Source organism: Barbus barbus (genome assembly GCF_936440315.1).
Source record: "Barbus barbus genome assembly, chromosome: 40".
Lineage (NCBI taxonomy): Eukaryota > Metazoa > Chordata > Actinopteri > Cypriniformes > Cyprinidae > Barbus > Barbus barbus.
In genome coordinates, this window is record NC_136718.1 from 12,468,970 (window position 1) to 12,495,954 (window position 26,985).

At 38.4% G+C, this 26,985-nt stretch overlaps 3 protein-coding genes across 5 annotated transcripts in view; all 3 read left to right on the plus strand.

The window, feature by feature from the left end:
• The first annotated feature begins 75 nt into the window (after window positions 1-75).
• LOC306859681 (dolichol-phosphate mannosyltransferase subunit 1-like) lies at window positions 76-6,100 on the plus strand. Its single transcript, XM_079400850.1, has 9 exons — window positions 76-226; window positions 402-501; window positions 583-616; window positions 684-760; window positions 4,316-4,341; window positions 4,497-4,592; window positions 4,767-4,835; window positions 4,930-5,044; window positions 5,283-6,100. Exons 1-9 carry the CDS (start codon window positions 90-92, stop codon window positions 5,385-5,387), a joined length of 759 nt encoding a protein of 252 aa, XP_079256976.1. The 5' UTR covers window positions 76-89; the 3' UTR covers window positions 5,388-6,100.
• An 824-nt stretch (window positions 6,101-6,924) lies between these two features.
• On the plus strand, window positions 6,925-15,162 carry adnpb (activity-dependent neuroprotector homeobox b). 2 transcript variants are annotated; one of them, XM_079400851.1, is made up of 4 exons: window positions 6,925-7,301; window positions 10,147-10,262; window positions 11,084-11,176; window positions 11,302-15,162. In XM_079400851.1, exons 2-4 carry the CDS (start codon window positions 10,155-10,157, stop codon window positions 14,092-14,094), a joined length of 2,994 nt encoding a protein of 997 aa, XP_079256977.1. In that variant the 5' UTR covers window positions 6,925-7,301; window positions 10,147-10,154; the 3' UTR covers window positions 14,095-15,162. The 2 variants fall into 2 exon arrangements, with proteins under 2 accessions (XP_079256977.1, XP_079256978.1); XM_079400852.1 differs by having other exon boundaries at window positions 6,929-7,426.
• Window positions 15,163-26,607: 11,445 nt separating this feature from the next.
• camkvl (CaM kinase-like vesicle-associated, like) overlaps window positions 26,608-26,985 on the plus strand; it is a 46,917-nt gene continuing 46,539 nt past the window's right edge. Inside the window, exon 1 of one of the 2 annotated variants that reach the window (XM_079401017.1) lies at window positions 26,608-26,765. The gene's annotated coding sequence lies outside the window, so the exon portion shown is untranslated. The remainder of the gene's footprint in view (window positions 26,766-26,985) is intronic. The other variant, XM_079401016.1, reaches the window with a different exon arrangement.

The following is a 26,985-nucleotide window of genomic DNA, read 5'->3' on the forward strand; positions in this document are numbered from 1 at the left end:
GCTCCGGAACCAAAGGATGGAGCTAGTAATTTCCACGGACAACGTACCTGATGTAAACATCCGGTGTTTATTACGTCGGAGACGCCAACATGGCGAGCAGGAGAGGTAACGTTAATGCGAAGACCGGGGAACAGCCCGACAAATATTCTGTTCTGCTGCCAACCTACAACGAGAGAGAAAACCTCCCATTGATTGTGTGGTTGCTGGTGAAGTACTTTGGCGAGAGGTAAGTGTGTTATAAACCGTCAATACAGGAATACAACCAATTGTCAAACTGTTGAAGTCCTAATGATGAGCTGTCAGTGACATCGGTCTAATCACCTGATTGAGTCTCTTAGATTAACCTAAATATTTAGTTTGAAGAAGAGCGTTTTTACTCAAATGGCCATGTTTTAATGCAGTGGATACAACTACGAGATCATAGTGATTGATGATGGCAGTCCAGACGGAACGCTGCAGATCGCCGAGCAGCTGCAGAAGATCTACGGCGCTGACAAGATTGTGAGTTATGCATTATAATAGACAGCACATGACTGACTGGCGAGAGAAATCATGGAAATCTGGCGTCTCTCTTCTTTTCAGCTCCTGAGACCGCGAGCAAAAAAACTGGGATTAGGTAAATTGGCTCACATTTCTTAATACTAGTTATAGGAATAGCGTGACTGACAATCACGTCATTCCAGGAACGGCTTACATCCACGGCATTAAACACGCGACAGGAAACTTCGTCATCATTATGGATGCAGATCTCTCGCATCATGTAAGTACTCTTCCATTCTTGACTGTTTTGTACCTCCTTGAGTAACTACTGGTATTCATGTTTCCCACGACTGTGGAAATACTTAAAATACAGTATTTCAACATGCTAACAAGCCTTACTGATATTATTGAGAATCATTATTTTGAGTCCGTTCTTTTCAGTGAATCTATGGAAGCTCATTTCTGCCACATAAGAAAAACTAATCTTGTTTTGGTAAACTATAATTATACGATAAAGTCATAATTATATCACAGGAAAAAAGAATGAGAAAAGTCAAGATTATAGAGTCATTATGAGACAAGTCAAAACTATAAGATATTAAGTCATATGACTTATGATTATGATGATTTCTAATTCCTTTTATTTCATAATTATTGAATTCAATTCAAGTTTATTTGTTTTAACGCTTTTTACGATACAAATCATTGCAAAGCAGCTCTACAGGAATTTAAGTTTCCACAATACATTTATATATTGCAGAACCTTAATATATTTAACTTATGGCAAAATTTGGTAATTCTGTATGTTGTCTGAGCATTGGCATCCTCTGAGGGGTTGGCATTATCTTTTCTCAGGTGTTCGGTCATCTCAGGTCATTTAAGGGTTGGATCCAGACTGAAGCTTCTGTAATTCCTAGTTACCATGAGATGTTAATCCCGTGACAGAAACAAATAGAGACATAATTAGCGTAGCTGCTGTTCCATCTAAGCAAAAATGATTTGTTCAACCCAAGCTAAAGAATAATAATAATGTACATTTGATCAGATATAACTGCAGTACAAGATTATAAGATGCATTATGTGAATGCTTGGCTAAAGAGATGTGTCTTTAATCTAGATTTAAACCGATAGAGTGTGTCTGAACCCCGAATGTTATCAGGAAGGCTATTCCACAGTTTGGGAGCCAAATGTGAAAAAGCTCTACCTCCTTTAGTGGACTTTGCTATCCTAGGTACTACCAAAAGTCCAGAGTTTTGCGACCTTAGGGAGCGGGTTGGATTGTAGCGTGGTAGAAGATGAGTTAGGTACGCAGGAGCTAAACCATTTAGGGCCTTATAGGCAAATAATAATATTTTTCAAATGATACGGAACTGAATAGGTAGCCAGTTCTGTATCAATTATGACTTTTTATCTTTAATTTATTCATTATATACATACATGCATACATAGTGCAGAAACAAATATTTGATCCCCTGCTGATTTTGTACGTTTGCCCACTGACAAAGAAATTATCAATTTATCATTTTAATGGTAGGTTTATTTGAACAGTGTGAGAGAGAATAGCAACAAAAAAATCCAGAAAAACACATTTAAAAAAAGTTATAAATCGATTTGCATTTTAATGAGTGAAATAAGTATTTAATCCCCTATCAATCAGCAAGATTTCTGGCTCCCAGGTGTCTTTTATGCAGGTAAGGAGCTAAGATAAGGAGCACTCTTTTAAAGGGAGTGCTCCTAATCTCAGTTTGTTACCTGTATAAAAAACACCTGTCCACAGAAGCAATCTATCAATCAGATTCCAAACTCTCCACCATGGCCAAGACCAAAGAGCTGTCCAAGGATGTCAGGGACAAGATTGTAGACCTAGACAAGGCTGGTTACAAGACCATCACCAAGCAGCTTGGTGAGAAGGTGACAACAGTTGGTGCGATTATTTGCAAATGGAAGAAACATAAAATAACTGTCAATCTCCCTCGGAGTGCGGCTCCATGCAAGATCTCACCTCGTGGAGTTTCAATGATCATGAGAACGGTGAGGAATCAGCCCAGAACTATACGGGAGGATCTTGTCAGTGATCTCAAGGTAGAAAACAATTGGTAACCCACTACGCCATGAAGGACTGAAATCCTGCATTGCCCGCAAGGTCCCCCTGCTCAAGAAAGCACATGTTCAGGCCTGTCTGAAGTTTGCCAATGAACATCTGAATGATTCAGAGGAGAACTGGGTGAAAGTTTTGTGGTCAGATGAAAAAAAAAAAAAACAGCTCTTTGGCATCAACTCAGCTCGCCGTGTTTGGAGGAGGAGGAATGCTGCCTATGACCCCAAGAACACCATCCTCACCGTCAAACATGGAGGTGGAAACATTATGATTTGGGGGTGTTTTTCTGTTAAGGGGACAGGACAACTTCACCACATCAAAGGGACGATGGACGGGGCCGGGGCCAGGGCATTGAAAATGGTCGTGGATGGGTATTGCAGCATGACAATGACCCAAAACACATGGCCAAGGCAACAAAGGTGTGGCTCAAGAAGAAGCACATTAAAGTCGGCATGAAATCAAAATTTACTTTATTTACTTTACTATCGAACATTGCTAGTCTTGATGTTAACAATTAATCTGTGCAAGTTAATCCGCTGAAAAAAAAAAATGTTTGTTTTGGTAATCTTTAATCAAAATCTTAAAATGCTCCTCCCCTCTAAAATGATGGGTCTTCTCTGATGACATCAGTTTGACGGCTTGGGCATGAGCATGACATCCTTAACCACGCCCCTTCAAAGGTCAGTTAATTTCCGAATGAAACGCCTACTTTACTATATCCAATCAATTTGCAGTAGAAAAAAACAAGCCATGCCCTCTATTTTCCTCATTCAATATTCTGTTTCTCTCAGAAGTACGTCACAATATGGAGGTAAAAACGGTCGCAAACTTCCGGTTCACGCGGACTTTAAGGTCCTGGAGTGGTCTAGTCAGTCTCCAGACCTTAAAGGATTAGTTCACTTTTAAAAAAACTTTTGCTGATAATTTACTCACCCCCATGTCCAAGATGTCCATGTCTTTCTTTCTTCAGTCGAAAAGAAATAAAGGTTTTTGATGAAAACATTTCTCCATATAATGGACTTCAATGGGACCCAAACGGTTCAAGGTCCAAATGACAGTTTCAGTGCAGCTTCAAAGGGCTTTAAACGATACCAGACGATGAATAAGGGTGTTATCTAGTGAAACGATCGGTCATTTCAAAAATAAATAAAAAAAGTTTAAGTTTTATAAGCACAAATGCTCGCCTTGCTCTGTTCTGTGATGCACGTTCGTGACGTCACGTAATACTCAATTACGCTGAAAAGGTCACGGTTGATGTAGGCGGAAGTACCGAGTCAGTGTTTACAAATGTGCGGAAGGAGGACCATATACACACATTCAAATGTCTTTGTGTCAGTTTATCGTTTAAAATGCCCATTTCGTGTGCGTATCCTGGGTGTTTTAATATTAAAAAGCCTAAAAGAAAATTTTGGATTTTACGTCAACCGTGACCTTTTCCACGTAATTGCGTATTACGTGACGTCACGAACGCGCATCACAGAACAGAGCAAGGTGAGCATTTGTGCTTATAAAACTTAAACTTTTTATTTTTATTTTTGAAATGACCGATCGTTTCACTAGATAACACCCTTATTCATCGTCTGGTATCGCTTAAAACCCTTTGAAGCTGCACTGAATATGCTGCACATATATATATATATATATATATATATATGGAACATTTGGTCCTGCTTTCAATAAATGAAACCTTCAGGAGCATTTGTTTGCATTAAGTGTTTTTTTTCTTCTCCCTCACAGCCAAAGTTTATTGCACAGTTCATTGAGTAAGTCATTTTCTTTCAATTACCTTATGCCCTGCTGTTAAGAGACATTTTTGCTCATTGTATTGTGTGGTGTAGTTTTGCTATAATAGCATTATCATGTGCACTTGTATAACAGTCACTTTCGTAATTTTTTTTTTTTTTTTTGTTTTGTTCAGAAAACAGAAAGAGGGTGGATATGACCTGGTGTCTGGAACAAGGTACAGAGGAGACGGTGGTGTATATGGATGGGATTTGCGCCGGAAACTGATCAGGTGTGTGACTGGAAGCTACATTTTATAATGATATCCAACTATATAGAAATATTAGAAATTTGAGACTGCATCTGTTATTGCCATATATACAGGTAGGTCAGGTATCATTTTTCATGTGTAATTGATTTTATGGCACAAGATTACTTACTTTTTGTAATGATTGTTTCCTTTTAGTCGAGGTGCAAACTTTGTAACACAAGTGCTGCTTAGACCAGGAGCATCTGATCTCACGGGGAGTTTTAGGTAAGGACATGTTAATAAATTAATCATTGTTTTTTTTTTTTTTTTATATTACAATATTGAATTATTGTCAACTATCTTGTGTTCTACGTTTCAGGCTCTATAAGAAAGAGGTTCTTGAAAAATTAGTAGAGCAGTGTGTGTCAAAAGGCTATGTGTTCCAGATGGAGATGATTGTCCGTGCTAGACAACTGGGCTATACTGTTGGAGAGGTAAGCACACGACTCTCATTCCACATTTCCTATAAATCTTGTTCTTATTTTAATAAATAAAATATAGTTTAGATTATACATTTCCATAATAAGACTGTGAATTGTATTGCTGTATTATACTGACCTTTATTTAATACATGCATTCATTTACAAATTCAAGTTGTTTTTTTTCTTTCAAAGTAGCAGACTGCATTATTTCATGATTATCTGAAAGTGGTCTTGTCTGTCTATTACTTAGGTTCCTATTTCATTTGTGGACCGTGTTTATGGGGAGTCCAAATTGGGTGGAAATGAAATTGTCTCCTTCCTGAAAGGATTACTTACTCTTTTTGCCACTACATGACCTTTGACCTTATTTTGTTGCGTTTAGTTTTGTGCTATATGTTCAGCACTTATCACTGCAGTTGAACTGGAATTCATGCTTTCCAAGTAACAAGTTCATTACAATGAGTTATTTGTCCTATATCACCTTACAGTAGTGTGTGGATTGCTTGGAATTACCACTTTCCATCTTCCATTTAGTTTGGTTAATTACTAGACTATATGTTGAGATGTACATTAAAATGTTTAAAAAAAAACTACATTTTAATAAAAAGGACCAAATTGACTTTTTTTTTGTTTTTTACAACAAAAATCTCTTTTAAAAAAATCAAATAAGGAGTTCAAATATATTTTCACTATAGAGAACCTCCATGGATGTTAGGTTCTTTAAACAGAGGTTCTTTATTGGCATTGATGGTTTCATGAAGAACCTTTAACATCTATGGAATCTTTCCATTCAACAAAAAGTTCCTTGTGGTTCCTTTTAGTCTTTAGATTATTAAAATGTTCTTCACACTAAGAATAAATGGTTGTCTTAAGAAGTTTCCTGAAAGGTTCTTTGGGCAGCCCAAAATGGTTCTTCTGTTACATGGCTGCAGAAAGCCCCTTTTGCGCAGTGCCTAAACACGCTACTGTTTGTATATTGATCTTTTTAACAGCCTGAGAACCATTTTTGTACTCTGAGTGGCAATAGAGATTTATGCTTTGAAATAAACATTTAATGTTGCAGATCATTTGGGTTATGCAGTGTTTTGGACATTTTCATCGGGATATGTGTTTATTTATAAAATACCTTGGACTTGCATCAAAATTGATGAAGTTGTATTATGCACTTAATTTCACACATCAGTCAGTGTCAGAAGAAAACAACAGCCTACATCCTAAGAGCTACTGCCATCGATCTCTTGAGTAAGTGTCTACCCAGTCTTGTTGACATATCCAAAAGGAAATATTTTCTTCTTTCTCTGGGTGTAGAGTGTTATGTCCCAAATGACACCCAAACTAGTGTAATGCAAGGAACTGCTTGGGCGACTTTGATGCAGCCAACACCAAGGGGGAAATAACTCCAGAGCTCAAGGGCCAGAGGGTGGGGGAATCACCATGGCTCACAGTCTGCAACCCCAGCACTTCACATGCAGAAGTAGTCCCGGTGAGTTGCGCATGAGCGCGGAACAGCGCCACCACCCGAACTCATGCTGCTCCGATGCTGGCTGAGTACTGAGGCACTGTATACATCCGACTCTCTGCGGGGGTAGATACCAGATGCAGAATTGACGCATACGCTTCTATCCAATCAAGTTTCAGCCGATGGCGCCCCCTATGGGTTCGTTCCATGTAACTGCACCCAGGGGCTGTTTACACCAATCTCAGAAGCATGTAATATAACATTTTATGCGCGCACAGACACACTTGTTCATTCAAGGTAAATTTAGATGGGGGTAAATACTGGATTGGTGGTCGTCTGACACCTCTCACCACATAATCCCCCACCCACCGCCTCTCCGTCGGCACAATGCTTTTTTATGCTAATCAAACACACGTCACTTCCGCCCCTTTTCACACGCCATTTTGGATAGTATAGGTACTGGACCGGGTTGTATTGTTTAAGTGGATGGCGGATTACGTTAATTGCTGTCAATTACACCGTCATCGCGCGTCTTGTGGACTGTGCATCATCGCAAACGCAGCACGCGCTCCTTCTCCCTCCAGGACCCCCGTAGACCGGCACAGACTCTGCTAGATGAGTTGCAGCAGCTCATTCCCGGCAGACAGACAGCTCATTCCCGACAGACAGATAGCTCTGGGTCGGCCCGTGACAGGAGTCGAGCTCCCTCTTTCGGCGGTGTGTGTCCGCCTGGGAAGCGGAGGACGAGGCGCTCGGTTCGGGGGCCGGGAAAGTGACATTACGCGCTGCAGCTAGTGGAGCGCGGGCCAGGTAACGTTCAGCTCGCTCCCCATTGTGCGTTTGGGGAACAAAACCGAATGAGAATTGACTGAGAGACCAGCTAACTTATTAAGAATAACTGGAGGAAATCTGAAAGGACTTAACCAGACTCTCAGGTGGAAAACCTAGCTAATTGTTTGTCATACACTTGTTCTCTCAGGTCGGTGAATTGAAAATAAAGTTTTTATTGATGTGTTCTTACCGTTGTAAGTGTAACTGTGGGTTTTTATCATTCACACAGACCCTAAATCCGACCACTCGCTCCAGCCCGCTGGTTTATCTCCGTTTGCTTTGACAGTTAGGCTAACTCGTCACGAAAAGCTCGCGCTGCAACGAATTAATCGTTAAAGGGACCGTTCACCAAAGATAAAACAAATTATGTCATCGTTTATTCGCCCTCACGTTGTTCTAAGCCCGAATGAATTTCTTTTAAGCTTACGGAAATGTTAATCAGAATGACGGCCTCAGTCAGTTTTTTTTGTTTGGAAAAAAAGATGCACTGAAAATGAATGTGACTGGCTGTCATTCTGTCTGACATCTAGTGTTTCACAGATAAAAGAAAGTCGTGTAGTATGGAGCAGTATTAAATGATTTTGATTATTTTTATTTATTTTCTGTTTTGTTTGTTTTTGGTGAATTGTCCTTTAAGCGCTGTCAGTTGAGCGCGTGCAGTTTTACTAATGCTTGCAGGATTTGATCTCGTTGACATGTCAACAAACCAAACAGACCAACGTGTGTCCAGTCTCTAATTGGTCAGTTGTTTTCTCGTCAGTGTGTTGTCATACTCGTGTACTTGCCTACTTGATTTAGCTCTATTTAATTTGTAATGATTGTTGTTCTTTGAATGGCAAGTTTGATATTTACTTTAGTATTTACCATCCTGGGTTGTATAGATGTCATCCAGCAAATTGCAGTGCTTGAATTTGACATTTACACAGCTTATGTTTATCATGCTGTGTGTGTGTGTATGTACAATGTTATTTTCGCAACTGTAGCTGTGGTGTTGGGGCTTTGATGAAAAGATGATGCTGATTGTATTTACTATCATTATGTTTTTCTCATTAACACAGGATTCATGTTTTTTGGATAGGGACGGCCATGAGGCAGTTAATTAAAATGTGACAGATATTTTAATTTTCTGTTTGTGTGTGTATGCAAACAAAGTCATCTGGATGCTAGGAGATCATCAGATAACCTCCACCCAGAGCAGACACTGCAGATATGGCTTTCCACGCACTGGCCTCTGCTGCTGCCTCAACAGGAGGCGCCATTCCAGGGCTGTAATGCAGAAGCCTGCACAAAAAAGGGAGCGGAAAAAGGGCAGGCAGAACAGGGAGAGGCTTATATAACATGGAGGAAGAGCTGTCCTCTAGCGCCATCTAGAAAGGATGGGAGAAAGTCAGTGAGGCGATGAGGAACGCCTAACCAAAGAAAGAGAGCCCCTATTCAGTGAAACTGCTGCTCTTTGTTCAAGCAGGGTGTACCGTATGATGCTTGTGATTGGTGACGCCAAGAGCTGATGCAGGTTTTACACAAAGGCAGGTTAGATAGGTACATGACCTTTGACCTTAGTTGAACTTTGACCTCATTTTTGCAGGCTGCTGTGGGATTGGCCTAATTTAGCGTTGCAGTTGTGCATGTTTGGCTCTTCATGTACAATATTCATTAGAGCACAGATCTGCAATGCTGGTACTGTAGAATGTTGGCCATAGATTCATTGGATGCGTTTTTCAGTTGGGCGATCATATTTTGAAATGGTGCCATCCCATAGACATCAAGAGCTGAAGCACTTGTACTTGGTGCTTGGAAAGATTTTAATTTTGCTTTGGTATTACATGTAAAATAGATTTATATATATATATATATATATATATATATATATATATATATATATATATATATATACAGACTACTATTGAGACGCAGAAAATTGTTAGAGTAAAGATGCACCAGAAGTGTGAGTAGATTTGTTTCAAATAAATGATGTTCTTTTGAACTTTGTTTTGCCATCACAGGAATAAATTAATTTTAAAACATTAAAATTGAAAACAGGTTTTTTAAAATGTAATAATATTTCACAATATTACTGTTTTTAAAAAACTTCCTTCAGAAACATTAAAAACATCTTTCAGACCCCAAACTTTTGAATGGTGGTTTATTCAAATATACTTAAAGTGAATTATCTCATAATTAAAAACAAAAATTAATGCATTCAGTTCCTTTTTAACAAAACATGTAAGGTTGTGTCAGTTTGTTTGGATTGAATATAGACTACCACATAGGCCTATACTCCAGACAGATGTTGATTTCTTTTATCTTCACCTCATACATTGACTCTCCTTATTCTCACTGACATTCTCATTTGTAGTAGTACCTTTGATGATAATTGTATGCCACCATACAAAGGCCGCAAATTAGTTTCCTGTTGTGAAAGGACTCTTTGGAGTTTAATTCATAAATACATTTGTTGGTTGTGGCTTTTGATGAAGTAAAAAGTATTGTGAAATAAGAAAGTGATATTGCATGGTGTCAAAAGTTGGCTTTTTGCTGTCTGTGTTTATTATGCAGCTCATTTTCCCAGGCTGTGATGAGAAAGATGCTCTCTGACTTATTTGTTTTGCTTTAGACCTTTTCCTCTCCTAGTGACCGTTTCTCTGACATGAGCTTGTTTATGATTTGGATTAAGGTGCATTTAAACAGTCAAACTGATAGCGTCACAGTGAGATATATTTTAATATACTATTCATGTATTATTCATGTTCTCTGAAGTCATTCAAACACTACAAATTGTGTATTATTCATTCATGATGGCAATAATGTGATATTTTATTTTCAGGTGGCAGAATGTTTCAACTCCCAGTGAACAACCTCAGCAGTCTAAGGAAAGCTAGGAAGAATGTGAAAAAAGTGCTGGGTGACATTGGCTTGGAGTTTTGCAGGGAGCACATTGATGTAAGTATATTTCTCTAGTTAAAATGTCTCCATAGGCAAGGAAGTACATGCTCACTATCATGGACCATCTGAGTCCCCTTAAGACAGCTCCAAAGGGTATTTAGTATTTTTATGTTACAGTCTGTGTCACAGTGTTGCCATTAGCTCTAGCTGTGAAATCTGTGATATCAGCTTGTTGTTATGCTTTTACTATTCGTCTTCTAACCTTGAGTCTTAACAGTATTTTTTTGCTAACGCAGTAACACATATGGTGCCGTTTCTTTAGATTATGAAGTAGGCCATGTGAACTTTTGGTATTTGAGATTGCCAGAAATAAAGCCGCCTCCCTTGTTTTTGATAAATTTACTAATTTAGTTGCCTGACAAAATTACTGCATCTACCACAAGTTCAATTTTTTCCAATATTCTAAAACAACACCACAAAGGAAAATCTGTGTGAATGTTAAATATTTGTAATGATTACAATAAAAGGCTGTATTTTATGATTTGTGTCTGATAAAATAAAGTGACATTGTGAATATCAGTGATTTATAATGTACATTTTGGCCATTAAATTTCCTAAAAACCATGCCTAGTATCTAGTTGCTTGCTTATGAACTATAAGAAAGAGCTATTTTATTAACATTTCTGATTCAAACCCCAAATTGCAGAGTTAGGAAGTGTAGAATTTTTTTATGCTAATCAGTTTGTATGAACTGATTGATTCAGTGCAAAGCAATTCATTAGTTTTTTCAGTATTTATTCGTTTTACACAAGTACATGTGCAAAGCATTTGAAAAACTTCTACAAAGAATTTTTATATGTATTCTTTTTCCCCTCCAGGACTATAAGGACTTTGTTCCCAATGAGTTCTACATTAAGAACACCACATGGGACGATGTCTGCATGTATGATCCCTCAATGACCAAATCACAAGTGAGTAGTAACTTAAATCTTACTGAAGGATAGGGCAAGCATTTTTTATTAATCTTTTGTGTCTATTTTTTTTTTAAACCAATCTCTGTTTTTTTCTTTACCCATTTGTCCTCTTGTCTTTTCAGGAGTACCGCACAAAGCCGTTCTGTTGTTCAGGATGTACATTCTCCTCCAAGTTTTTCTCTGCCTACAAGAGTCACTTTCGTAATGTGCACAGCGAGGACTTTGAAAACCGCATTCTCCTTAACTGCCCCTATTGCACTTACAATGGGAACAAAAAGACTTTGGAGACACACATTAGACTGTTTCATATGCCCAACAATGTTCGCCAGAATGCTGTAGGATTTCAGGGGGCAGGGGTTGGCTTGAAGGATGGTGCTCGTCTGGATAAGACACGTGATAATATAGAGCAAGCAGTGTACTACTGCAAGAAATGCACTTACAGGGACCCGCTATATAATGTGGTGCGAAAGCATATCTACCGGGAACATTTCCAGCACGTAGCAGCACCATACTTAGTGAGGCCTGGTGAGAAGACAACACCAGCCAATGGGACAACGGCAGGCTCAGGTACAGGGAGCAATGCTGATTCTGGTGGTATCAACAGTACGAGCACAACCATACACTGCAAACGGTGCCTCTTTGTACCTCGTACCTACGAAGCCCTTGTGCAGCATGTCATTGAGGACCATGAGCGCATTGGTTATCAAGTTACTGCTATGATTGGACACACCAATGTAGTGGTACCTCGGGCGAAGCCTGTGATTATGGTGTCCGCTAAAGCTCAGGGTGATAAGGGCATCATTGGTGTAATGCCAAAGGGTACAGTAATGACTGGAGTACGGCCTTTATCTGCTCAGCAGCTGAGTCGTATTGTTATTCCAAAAGGGAGTTTGAACTCAAGTGGACTCCTGTCAGGTGTCCTGAAGCAGGGGGCATTTGGTCTGAAGCCTGGGAATACACAATCCTTGACCATTGGGGGACAACAGGTGCAGCTTTCAGTCCCACAGCAGTCTCAAACAAGCAAACCGCAGCTTTCTGCTAGTCTTCGTAGTTCAGTTTCTGGATCATCATCCACTTCCATACTAAAGATCCCTCAGCTGAACTCTCGAGTTCAGGCAGCAGCTACTACGGTGTCATCTGTTACTTCCAAGAAGGGCAACTCCGTCATCGGCACGTCGTACACTCAAAAATGGAAGATCTGCACCATCTGCAATGAGCTCTTTCCAGAAAATGTGTATAGTTCGCATTTTGAAAAGGAGCACAAAGCGGAGAAGGTACCGGCGGTGGCCAACTACATCATGAAAATTCACAACTTCACTAGTAAATGCTTATACTGTAACCGTTACCTACCTAGTGACACGCTTCTTAACCACATGTTGATACATGGCTTATCTTGCCCGCACTGCAGGGCCACATTCAATGATGTGGAAAAAATGGTGACTCACATGCGAGGGGTGCATCCCAATGAATCTGTTGGGCCACGGACAGAATCCCCGCTTACATTTGACCTCACGCTTCAGCAGGGAAATCCCAAGAATGTCCAGCTGATCGTCACCACATATAACATGCGGGATGCCCCAGAAGAATCGGTGGCATTTCATGCCCAAAACAATGCATTACCACCATCATTGCAGGGGAACAAACTGGTTATGCCACCAGTTCCAAAGATACTCCCAGATGCTATACCGGCTAAGGCTACACCGCAAGCGGCTGTACCTTATAAGAAAGATGTAGGCAAAACACTTTGTCCTCTCTGCTTTTCAATTCTTAAGGGACCTATTTCAGATTCTCTAGCTCACCATTTACGTGACCGCCATCAAGTTATACAAACGGTTCATCCTGTGGAGAAGAAGTTGACCTACAAATGCATCCATTGCCTTGGTGTCTACACTAGTAACATGACGGCTTCCACGATCACTTTGCATCTAGTTCACTGCCGCGGTGTCAGCAAAACTCAGAACGGCCGACCTGCTCCATCCGCAAGAGTTGCACAGGCCCAGGGGGCTGGTCTCAAACGGGCAGGTTTAGCAAACTTCGACCAAACAGAGCCAAAGAGACGGAAATCTGCAACCGATGACCAGACTGGGCATAGCCCACCACCTTCAACTGACAAACAAGATGAACCTGTAGTCTTTGCCTTGGACCCGAAGGGTTACGAGAATGAGTCCTACGAGACACGAAAAGCTTTCCTCACTCAGTACTTCAACAGGCAGCCTTACCCCACTCGTCGAGAGGTGGAGAAGCTTGCGTCCAGTCTCTGGCTTTGGAAATCTGACATTGCAAGCCACTTCTCAAATCGAAGGAGGAGATGTATGCTGAATTGTGAGACCTTAAACACTCAGGTCCTACTGGGATTTAAAATGGAAGACATTATAGATTTGCAACATCCCATGAACTTTGAGTCAAAGTGCTATTTCAAGAACCATAACCATGAACATAAAAGACGAACTACTAGATATCGGATAGGCCGATCTGCCAATGCCATTCGCTTTCGGCAAAAAGCTACAACCAATGGTGACCTGCAGCAGAAGCATGGCACGCTAGCAAGGGTTTCCGCCAAAGCCTCACTCTACTCGAATGGTCAAAAGGCCATCATAGGGAGCAACTGCAATGATTCAGTGAAGAGCACCTTAAAACCTGGAGCACTTGTCAATTCTGAACCAATTGCTGTGGACTCTGACAGTGATAATGAGGAGAATGTGCAGACTGCACAGTCACTTAGTAAGGAGGAGCCAGAGACAAATGATCAAGTGGATGGGAGTGACTCTGACATCAGGGAGGATGCCCACAGTGAAAACGGTTATGGGTCAAAAGACTTGTTAAACGAAACAAAACGGCAAAAGGGAGAGTGCCAGTCAGGTATCACAAACAAGCTTGAACAATCAGAGACTCAGTTAACCAAGCAACAGGTCTGATTTCTGGACAGGGTCAATAAAATGCACATGTATACTTTTGCGTTATGTTATACACCAACAATGCTGCCTCATTGAACTTCTAGACCTTGGTTACAGATCGTAGCTATAAGGTTCTGCTTTTCCCTCAACTCCTAAAGCCATTTGAGAAAGGCAAAAAAGTCATATTTTACATTTTGAAATATGAAGATGAATGCAAATTTTGATTGTGAAGCTGGGGTCAACTTTTCCTCAGGATAGGGAAAGAAAAAGCTCAACATTTACCAAACAATACATGATTTGCCTTCAGTTTATGATTCTTTAACATAACCAGAAACAGACTTGTTCAGCCGTCATTGTGGCAAATGGAGTGTTTATTAGAGCCAACAGGTATTCTTGAATTTCATGTTATCACATAGTATCGGTAGTGTATATTTGTACAGTCTTTTAGATATGTATAAGGAGATGTGTAGGTGTACTCATTGATGAAAAAAAGTTTTGCTATACATTTTGTTCATGCTTAATGGTCATATGTTCTACTTTGGTTCACATAGACGATGGATGTGGCTTCGGTGGCTGTTTTTCCTGTTTACTTTTATTAACAAAAGTATAGCATTTTGCTAAAAATATATCAGTATAAATAATGCAAAATAAAAGGACATAATCTCTTGCTTTTGTTTTGGCTGTTTATAACTGAAGCATCTTTTTTATAAATATGTATTTACCATCCTGTAACTTGTTTTGCTTCCAGAGCAGCTTTTCATACATTCACATCTGCCCTAACGTAAGAGTACATGGCAGTTAAATTGACCACTGTAGCATCGTGCTAGTAGATTAGCCTGTGTTTGGTTCAGCCTCTGCTGACTGTTTTCTTTTTCAACAATTACACATTTTTCCTCCAGCTGGGCTTCTGTTGTGATCTGGGGTCCAGAATGAGTATTTCTATTCATTCTAACTTTCTGTATGTTTAAATTTGTGACCTCCAGTTTATGTTGTCTGTTTTTTGTTTGTCCTCTTTATTCTATTTTTCTTTGTCACTGCAAACATTTCTGAACAATAAAGTGCTGTATTGTCCTTCTCACAGTGTTTCGAACCCTGGCCAGTCTGTATTTTCTTTGTCTTTTTTTACTTATGACCTTCCAGTTTTGCTATTTTGGTCTGCTGCAAACTACATGTTTCAGGGCTGACATGTTTTTCTTTACTTTTGTGAACTAATATGTAAAGTGGACAAAAAGTAATGTATACAGTAATGAAGATTTAATTAAATCATATAGGTTGCATGCAGTAAATCACTTTATAGCTTTTTCTTTACACGTCTATAAAATTAATGATTCATAACCCATTTCACTGCTGTAATATAACATCTCTGAGTAAAATGATAAAAATAAATTTAAAAAGTAAAATAAATATTTATTCACTGGATTGTTAAAAAAGGTCTCTAATGACAAGTGGAAAGAGGTGAGGGATTGAAAAACAAGAGGCTTCTACTTTTAGGTAAAATGAGAGGATTGAGTTTGTCCTCAACCCAGATTGATTGAAATCTATTTGCCATTCACGCTGAAGAAAAGTTTTTGCACTCTATACCATGAATTGTGTCAATTGTGACCCTAAGGTCAATCTACTCACGTCGTAAGGAGAATACAGAATGTAAGAGGGATTTCAAAATGGAGGGATGATATGAAAGTGCATGGTTGCTCTCAAAGAATGGCTTCTTTCCTGCTATGCAAGTCGGAGGGAAAGAGAGCAGCATGTGTGTTCCAGTTATTGGGTGTGGAAGGGTTGGGGACTGAGCTGAGGGACAGAGGATGAAAGGAGACATACTGTATCAGGCTGTCTGATGGAGGCCTGATGAGGCATGTCCACAAAGCAGTACCAAAATGGGGGAAGGGAACATGAGAATGTCTGTGGGAAAACTCTATAGTGCCCCCTGCAGCCAGAGAGGAGCTCTGCCACTTCTGACGGAGAAGCCCTGACTTCAGCTAATACTGAATGACTGCTGCGCATGCACATGTTTGTTCAGTTGAAATGTGATGTTTCTTTCGAGCTATACTGTGATGGTGATGAAGGTATAGTCAACTAATATATTAGCGGGATAATAAACACAGTCAACAGTGTTGTTATTGTTATCTATAACCAAAGTTTTAAATGATCTTTCATTGTAATAAGTAATAAAAGTTGAAAACCACAAAAATTAGAAATGGTGCCTTGAAATGAATTGCACTAAAGTGCTAGAATTCTTAAACAAAAAACTTCAAATATAAACACAAAAACTTAAATATAAATTGAAGCTAAATAAAAAGCACATAACAAATCACATAAATTGAAAATATAAAAATAAAGCTAATTCAACGTATTGATAAATATATTAATAATACTAAAAGTCTTGTGTCAGAATGCTGGATTCCGTTAAAAATATCAAATGCCCAGAAAGAGTTCTTAAAACACACATTGACAGTGGGGCATGTTGTCACAATGGGAACCTGCGCATTTCAGCTGGTTTTAAATAATAAACAATTATGAAATATAAAACAATTCATACACCAGCAAATATGTAAGTAGACCCACAAAAAAGACAAAAACCCACGTTCTAAAAACTCATGTTCTGTTAATTAAAATCAACCTTTATTATACAGTTGTCACTTGAATGTATGTCAGTGCCGTTTAATTCACAGTAAGTATATACAGTAATTTTGGTTTTAGCAATCTGTGTTTGTTTAATTGGATTTCTAACTCAAATCATGCTTTATTGCAAAGTCACCTACATGTCACACTTATGTTCTGTTCTTTTTAGTTTTCATGGACTTTTGTTGTGTTTTCTTTCCTTGTGTGTTTATTTATGACCCAGTTTTTCCCCCGTGTTTGATTATGTTAGTCAGTTCACCTGTGTCCTCTTTAGTTGATCCTCCTCACCTGTCTGTCCCTCATTAGCACCCCTCTGTGTGTGTGTGTGTGTGTGTTCCCTTCCTTCTGTGCATTTATTAAAGAGGATAATCCATATCCTCTTTTATGATATTGTTAGCCTAAATTATAGGCTTCTATTTGTCCATGGTTTAAGTAGGCCTATTTTTCTCTGTTGAGTTTTAATGGAAGTATTGGTGTTTCAATCTATCTTTCAAGTGACACAACCGGAGACTGAGAGGTAAGACAATTTACTGTGCTATTTTTAACACTTCAACCTTTACAGTTGTGGGGAGAATCAGCAAGTAATCAATTTAAACTGTATCTCTTTATTTCCCCTGCCTTCCTTCTGTGGATTTATTAAAAATTATTTGACTTGATCATTGTATTCTTCCTGCGTTTAATTTACTGTAGTGTGACACTATTCCTTGAAAGGGATTATTAAATCATGGATGTGTCTTGTTAACATGTTAACATCTTGTTTTTATAGTTTATTTTCAGAAGAACCTGGCTGAAGTGCATTTATTATTTATATAGCTTTGGCTTCTACTTGGAAAACATGCACATTGACTTGTGGAGCAAGAGGTTTCGATTTGAAAAAGAAAAAGAAGTGAAGTCTTTTGGTCATGGTCAGAGCACAGCTAATGTAGGACACGAGAGTCAGGGACTGGGCCATAAGGTTGGAGACAGGAGGGAACCGATGTGAAGGAAAAAGCGGGGCAACTAACTATAAAAAAAAATGCCTTGAAAAGTAAAGTGACCGCATAAGCCTTACTGAATGCAAAGAGGTCTTTTGACTTCTCAAAACATTCAAGGACTTAGACATGCTCAAAGGTTGCTCTAGTTTAGAACTGTATAAAGCATCTTATAAAATCTCTTAAAATCTGCTGCTTCTGCTGGAAAAGCTTCAAAATGTTTTGGGTCTGACTCAACATCATTGTGTGTCTGATTTTGGAGTAAATATCACCAGTGTTATCATTCAAAAGAGGCATTTTAAAACATATATTGGAAACACTTTAATTTAAAGTGTCCTTGTTACATGTACTTAATATCATAATAACAATAAATTATGCATAATTACATGCAAGTAACCCTAAACCAAATCCTAACCATATACAGTAGTACATGTAGTTAATTAATCACTTAGTACTTAAGTCAGTGTATAATTACACTGTAACAAGGACACCTTAAAATAAAGTGAATGTTACATTCAAAATCTGCTGTATTGCATAATGAGTAAAAAATCACAGAATAAGGAAAAAAATGAGAAAAATGGCAAGAAAATAGGAGTGTGGATCTTTCTTATTATTATTACCATTTTTCATAGATTAAGAACAATTTAAATGATAGCATGAATTTTGTTAAGCTACTTTGTTGCATATCCTGCAGAACTTCATTCCACATTATTTGTATGATTAAACGCTGAAATAATAAACAGTGAAAATTAAATTAAGACTCCTCAAAACATCTTGACGACATGTAAAAATGTTGGATTCAGGATAAGGTTGTTATCACTAGATGGCAGTGTTATAAAAAGGGTGTTGTGCAGGGCAAACGACAACATGTTTTTCCCGTGAAAGTCTAGCAGGAAAACTAAAGCAAAAAAAAAAACATTAATAATAATAATTAGAAAGAACTAAAAGCACTAAACATAAATGAGCTAGTGCTGAAATATGTTTTAGCTTCATTTCCACATTAAAGAAAGCTTTGCTGCCTCACAATTAATATTGGTTTAATTTAGGAGCACAGACACAACAGGTCGGAAAAAGATACAGCTCCAATTTGTCTGCTGTAATATGACTTACATGATATAACAGTATGACATTTTAATTGGTACATCTATTCTGCAGTCTGTGCTGATGGCCAGTGGTGTGTTATTGGCCAGCACCGAGGCTGGAGTGCTTATGTAAAGGGTATCTCAGTGGGGTTTTCCATCGCACAGTTGGAACGTTCTCCACTCTGCTCCTGTTTTGGTCCCTGGCCACGAGAGCAATCTGTGCCCCGCTTCGAGTTCCCAATGGCCGGAACTACAAACTGTTTCCCGCTTCACGTACTATGATTATATGCACCACATATCTGAAATGATCTCTGACGTAGACAACGTTTTTTAAAGTATCCCTTTTTCCAGTAAAAAAAAAGGGGGTCTAAAAAATCATATTCGGTTAGATATCAGTGCACTTTCCTATTTGTAAGGTAAATTAATAATTCAGAGTGGTTTTCCATTCATTTTTGTTGATTATTGCATTTTATTCAGAGAGCAGACGATTGAAATGGAAGCTGATCTTTATACGCTCAGAGACAGGCTGTTGTGTATTGGTCCTTTAGCTGAAGATATGCAATAAAAAATTATTTTTAGGCTTGAGTTTTTGAGTCATGAATTATTGACAGTTTTTTTCTCTTCAAAATTATTCATACTTCACAGCTTCTGCTCATTATGCAAAATTTCTGTAACGTGGAAGTGATGTTTCCATCTTTGTTCTCATATCACCTCCATAGCATTTTACAAACGTGTTTTTAACCACAGTGACTTCCAATATATTCACTTCAGTGACAGTTGTCATACCAGGGCCTTTATTAAAACGGTGACAATCTATATACGGTGGGGTTACAGTTTATATGTCTCTCAAAGCTTGGTGCTCGATAGAAACCAGTTTCATTCAGTCACTCTTATACTGCCTTTAACATGACTCCGATCTTCTTTAGCAGAGTGAAGCAGAGTCTTTATTCTCCAGATAATGCAAGCTCAAGGTCAGCCGAATAGTTCGAGGGAAACAACATACAAAAGCAGCAGCCATAGCCTCAGTCAACTCTAAAGAAGTTGCTGATGGTGTGTGTGTGTGTGTGTGTTAGGGTGTGAAAGGTTAAAGCTGACAGCTCTTGCAAAACAATTGATGAGCCAAACTGGATACAAAAGAAAACCTTGAGTGGGACATGTGCAAATGAAATGTTTTCATGCAAAAACCTGTTACAGGCAAATTGGTATGTAGTGTAATATGAGGTAGAGACTGAAATTGTTACTAACATTAATTTCTGGATATTCAATATAGCCTATATTTGTATGTTACATAGCTATTTAAGCAATAAGGCACATGATATTGAAAAAAGGTTATTATATAAAATGGATTATTTGTTGTATTCCTCATTTGTAAAATTGCTTTGGATAAAAGCTCTGCTAAATTAATGTAAATGTAAATATAAAGAATGTTTTGGTTGAGGCTATGTAGTGTCTTAAAGGGATAGTTCACCCAAAAATGAAAACTCACACCCCAAGTTATTCCAAACTTGTATGAGTTTCTTTCTTTTGCAGAAGATACTTTTTAGAATGTTGATAACAGTTTCTGTCACTTTTCATATCAGTGCAGTAATCAGCAGGCAAAGAAGGTCCATTCATTGTCAATGATCAAATCATAGTTTTCACGTGATGTCACATCCTGAACGCCGAGATGGAGGGCAAAGAAAAATTATCAAGAAAGTATGAGATGAAAGTAAAAATTATCTTTCAATGCTTCTCGCAGAAGTATTGCGCATTTGCTGTTTGCGAAAACGCAAATATACCTAGAATTTATTATCTTACAGTCAGTTTATTTTATGACTGTACATCAATCCATATCCTCTTTTATGATATCGTTAGCCTAAATTATAGGCTTCTATTTGTCCATGGTTTAAGTAGGCCTATTTTTCTCTGAGTTTTAATGGAAGTATTGGTGTTTCAATCTATCTTTGAAGTGACACAGCCGGAGACTGAGAGGTAAGACAATTTACTGTGCTATTTTTAACACTTCAACCTTTACAGTTGTGGGAGAATCAGCAAGTAATCAATTTAAACTGTATCTCTAATTATGTGGCAATGTACTTTCTTATTTGCTTGAATAGTGCATGAATGAAACTGTTAAAAAGCCTTGCAAAAGTACCTAGCGAGTGAAAGAATCTCCACTCTGACCCAGTTCATGCGTTCTCTCTTCAGGGTATATCTCTTTTTATTAGTGACCTCTAAAATCTGGGGGAAAGACTGCTCTGGGTATAGATGCATTCATTTTCTAATACTGTACAACCTGTCTTCTGCATGCCATAATACAGATTAATAAGGAGATGAAACTGGAACAGAGAAAATCAGGAAGGTAAGAAAAATATTCACTGAATTTTAGAGCGGGTTGTGAAGGTCCTTCTCAATATTTATGATGCTAGCAGCCCTGGTTAAATTATACGTTTATGTGTTTATCTATTGAGACACACATCCTGTCCTCATCACTCGTGTGGGTCGACAAGACATGACAATTATTTTTGGTCTGGATTTGTTAATGAATTCAAAAATACTTAAAAAATGCAATTCTTGGATGCAATGACATGAATACACCTACTCTCTTTAAAAAAAAAAAAAAGGTACTTAGCATATGTAAAATGGGTGACAACTTTCCTGATACCATACAATGAAGAAAGGGTCTCATTAATATAACAAAATTCCTTGGTTCACTGTTTATTAATATTTGAAAAAAAAAAAAAAAACGTAACATTAGGCCTATGTGACCAACATGCTGAAACATGTCTTATGACTGTGTTCAAGGTCAGTAGCTGTTTTAAAATGCAAAAATTATGTTTTGAATGGTTTTGATAGTTATGAGAAATGGTCCATTACATTTTCAAGATTTTGCCATTTGTGTTTTAAACTTTTTATTGTGTATTCTTTATTGTAGACACACTTATGTCATTGACCCATTATTCTTTCCACTGCCACAGCTGCAGTGTGAACTGACCAGAATAAGGGTGAATCTAGCACCTATTTCAGACGCTCAAACGACAATAGTGCGTGCAAGACTAGATTTCAAAGTCTTCCAAGAGGAAAGAGCAGGCTAATTGGAGACCTCTGTCTGGAAATAAGACAGCTTTTGCGCACACAAGACTTAAAAATAGCCCATGTTTTTGAGCAGCTCATAGAAATCCCAATAAAGACAGAAAAATCCAGTTTTCAAAATAAAATTCACCTTTTTCAAAATATCAGCCATCACAGACTGTCCCATATTTTTCCTCACCATTATGTCCATGTGATTAATGAAGTTCTCCGACTCACTTCAGTCAATGTGTGCTGGGACAAAAACGCTCAGACTAACTTTTACTGACCAGCCAATTAAGGACTTTGAAGTTACAATCACTCAAGGACGCCACTGTCAATGTGCTCATTTATTGGATTGTTGACATTCATGCAGTGCAGATGTCAGCACACATGCTGAACCAGATATATGCCTTTATGATTTACCTCTATACTCAGTTAATGTCAGAGTAATCCCTGCCCTACATCCCCATTCAAATATAGCTTCATAATTAAGGCCATCTAGTGCATGTGACCAATAACCCATTAGCCTGGGAACGATTCCTTTTAACCGTATTGTACTACCGGAAAACCTGTACCAGACTAAGCGTAATTTATTCTGCATCTGTTTAGATTATGATATAGCCAATTTCCTATAATTCTCTGTAGAAGCTTGGCTTCTAGTAGTAGTAGCCCTTTATTGTCACTAGTCACAAGTACCAGCGAAATTAGCCATCAACCTGTCCATACATACACAAACATACATACAATATGACAAGGGGGTAGACAGGACAGGAAGACAGGGAATTTTGGAAGATAATACAGCATAAACATGAGGAAGGGAGAGGAGAAAAAAATATATAACCCCCAGACTATGCTCTTGCGGGAGTACAGTGTGAGAACAGGAAAAAAACACCTCAGCAACAGAAGCACATAATCATAACATAGACACATGACTAGCAACGGGGGGAAAGTTGATCCAGCTCTGGCAAGCAGCCATCCGGTCCTGCAGCCCAAGGCGCTGGTCACAGACCCGCTTGTCAGGTGGCGGTGCGAAGCGGCGAAGGCGTTGCGACCGCCTTCGCTGAGAGCCAAACGAGAGTTCTATGTAACCTTAAAACAATAGTTCCCCCCAAAATGAAAATTTGTTAAATGTACTCACCTTCTGTCCGTCCAAGATGTAGATGAGTTCATTTTTTCATCAGAACAGATTTGGAGAAATTTAGCATAACATCACTTGTGGTATTCTCCACCGTGAATGGGTGCCGTCAGAATGAGAGTACAAACAGCTGATAAAAACATCACAATAATCCACAAGTAATCTCCTGTCTGTCAATTAACATCTTGTGTAGTGAAAAGCTGCATGTTTGTAACAAATCCAGCATTTTAAATTTAAACCATTTCTCATGGCCAAAATACCAGTTCATATTCCATAATAAAACTTCCTCCATTGAAAAAGTCCATCCATCCTCTCACATCAAAAACCACTAAAGTACTTGTTTATAACTGTTGTTATATAATGACATATAACTGTTTTGGATAGTTTTGCGTGTAATGGTGCTTGATCTGTGCATATTTCTCTCCTGGAGAAAAGCAGGACTTGCATTTTAGCCGAAAATTGGAAGCAACTGTTTGAAGTTCAAAGCGTCTTGATGGATTTGGGTTGTTTTTTACAAACATGCAGCTTTTCACTTCACAATACATTCTGATGGCATCCATTCACTGCAGCGGATCCATTGGTGAGCAATTGATGTAATGCTAAATTTCTCCAAATCTGTGTTTTTAAGAAGAACCAAACTAATCTACATCTTGGATGGCCTGATGGTGAATAAATGTTCAGCACATTTTCATTTTTAAGTGAACTATCCCATAAGTTAATTCAAGGAACTGCTCAATTTTTATTCGTGATATATTTGTAGTTGAAGACAATTGATTTTACCCAGTTTCAATGAAGAATATTGTTGAGAATCACATCCATCTTGCTCTTCATCTGTCCAACAGGCAGCATTTCAATCTATGTTGTCTTTAAGCAACCACACATTCACAGTTACTGCACATTTTTATTTTATATATATTTTTGAAGGATATTATTTTTCTCTGAAGAAGGCTTTGTCACACAAACCCAAGGCCACAGTGCGAACTCGTGTGGGCGAAAGCCAAATTTCACCCTGAAAGGCTATCTGAAAAAGACAAATGCGTGTTAGTTCCAGCACAGGCAATAACCGTATGATGAATAGCATTGCAAAGGCTGCCTTCATCCTTTGATCCCTAATTCAGAAATACATGAACAGATGTATTTTTTACAAAAAAACACCGCACATACAGATTGCTTATTTATGTGCATTGAACAGGTTGCCATTTAAGTTGTGACCTCTTACTTAGATTGTATTGCAACTACTACATTTGGGCAATTTAATTATTACAATTAAATGGTAATGCATGATGCAGGGACACTGTGTAGCTGGTTTAATGGGTGTGCCTGTGGTCCAATTATAGGTTGTCTTACACAGGCCTGCCAATGGGGCCATTTCCTCCCTTCTTAAAAAACAATTGCTAATTATAGAGCTTTTGGTTTTATGGACCATGGGTCAAAGACAAGGCTGCCTTAACAAGGCTTTGTTATATTTTATTTTGGTGCTTTATTTTTGTGCGCACTGGAGAACCACTAAAGGAAAACAGTTAGTTTTGAAACCCATCAACAACAACAACCCCCCCCCCCCCCCCCCCCCCCCCCCAGACTGTCAGTCTGTGAATTGGTTGGGATTTTCAGTGGCTCTTTATGCAGGTTACATTGTTATGCCAGTAGGTAGCGGAAAGTTACAAGTGAATCAATTGAATCATTCAGTCAACTGATTTGTTCAGAAAAGCAGATTCATTGAACGAAACAACTGACTGTTATGAGTGTCATTGAATTATTCATTCAAAACTCTGATTCTCTCTTTATATATATCTTTCCTGTCAGTGAAAATGACCTCAGAGGACTTTGGTATTAATATTAATTGGTATTAATCACAAAATAAAAGACTACATTATCCCTTACATATCCTCATCTTATCTAGCACTGCTCTGGGTTGCTAACTATAATGAATTTCTAGTGTGTGTTTAACAAATTAGTTTTGATGTTAAATTTCTCTCCACATTAAGCTGCATTACTAGATTAAACCACTTTAAATGTTCTGTTCTTATCAGTCACATATAGTTATCAGAGAATGACGTGATAGTTGTTTTCTTGAGAAAACAACAATAATTGAGCATATTCGCATTTGAAAAAGAGAGCCACACACACACAGGGGTTAGTTCCTGCGTAATTACTCAGCCATCTGTCCGTATCCCATTGGCACACTATAGACCTTGTACAGCATCACTGCCCTGATCTCTGTATGGTTCAATGGTTCATCCCATTAAGAAGAGACTAGCTCTTCCTAGAGAGACATAATGGCTATACACTGGAAGAAAGGACTTCTCATTTCCCTGTCTGACTGATGAACTTCATAATGGCGTGAGATCATGTATATTACCAAACTCATCCCTCCATGCTGAGATGCCAGTATTATTTCATTTGTAGAAGACTACCGGTATGTTTGAAGCTTTAATGACAACATAAAAGCTCATAAAGAAATCCAATATATTAACTCTTGTCATTGTATATTGGATTGTTCTTTCCCGAGAGCGAGCCTATAATAAGTCCAAGTTTATAAAAACAAAACTGGACACAGCAGTGAGGGATTTTCGCCACCGCATCGTCCTTTTCAGCTGATGCGCAGATAATGAAATGTTTGTTGCAGTTTAATCCGACATAGTAATCCCGTCGCTCGCAATCTGCTACTGCTTCTCAATCGTAGTCCTGGAGGGCCCCAGCTCTGCACGTTTTGGATGTGTCCTTTATCTGACACACCTAGTTCACTTCTTGCAGTCACTACTAATGAGTTGATGACAAGAGAGACACAAAATGATGGGGTCCAGAATTGAGAATTACTGAATTAGTCACTGCAAATCCTTTTGAAGGCTATTAAATACTAATAACGACTAAAGCATACAATCCCATCAATTACAGAAATATGAGAGCATGCTTACTCAATTCAGTCACAGAATGAGATGTATTGCTAGAAGTATGCTTACACATAAGGAATTTGTCTTGGTGAAGTGTCCAGTAGTCTACACATTAAAAAAATGTATAACATTAAAAAACAAGACACAGATAATAAAATGAAGTGAATTATATGTGTATGTGACAAGACAAACAAAATATGTCTATTATAAATTCTATATGCAGGTACAATTATGAAATAATGTGAATGAATAAGAAAGGGGCAGAATTAGTTTTAAAGCATGTGCTTTTTTTATTGCATGTTTTTTTTTTTTTTGTGCAAAAATGTAAGGGCCAAAAACCTATTCAAAAACATATTCACCTGTTCTCCTCGAAACAGTATCAGAGGAATAGAATAATTTTAATGGGTCAGCCTACATTGCGGGGCCTTATGATGAAGGGACCCAATAATGTCCAAAAGGGCATATCCTGCTCATTTTGTCCTGGGAAGACGGGTTCTATAAAAATTAGTCCCAGGCACTGTGATGCACCAATTCACATACATTGTGGGGATCAGCCAATGGTCACATGAAAATGCCTAATTAAACGTATTAAATAATTTTTAATTAAGATCTAAAGTGTAGAAATGTTTGTGAGGGAGAGAAAATATTAAATGGAAACGCGTGTGTGTGTGTGTGTGTGTGTGTGTGTGTGTGAGAGAGAGAGAGAGCACGCAACTGGAGAGGGAGGGAGAGATTCGGTGATCCAGATGAAAGCAGAGATGAGTTATTTCTCTGGGGGAGCGAGAGAGAGGGAGGCAGACAGACAGCAGCATAGCACGCCGATAGTCTTGTCAGAGCTGCGCCGATCTAATGCGTCTCTAACAAACAAGCCTTTAACGCACACAGTCTTCAAAGTTTGGATTTCCTTATCCATCCCGTGCGTACTCTGTGCCATTCCGAGCAGGTAAAACAACTTTAGATGTTTTGGTATATTGTCTTATTTATTTTTTTTCTTGTATGTAGTCTATTTCCTTTCAAGCCTTTCCTTCTTATCACATATTGGCACCGTAAAACAGGCGGAACATCTGTTGAAACAAACTAAGAGATCACAATTTCTTCCGTTTCGACCGTGTTCAAGTTTATAGATTGCGACGGAGTTTGTGAGTGCAGCAGTCGTGAAGATG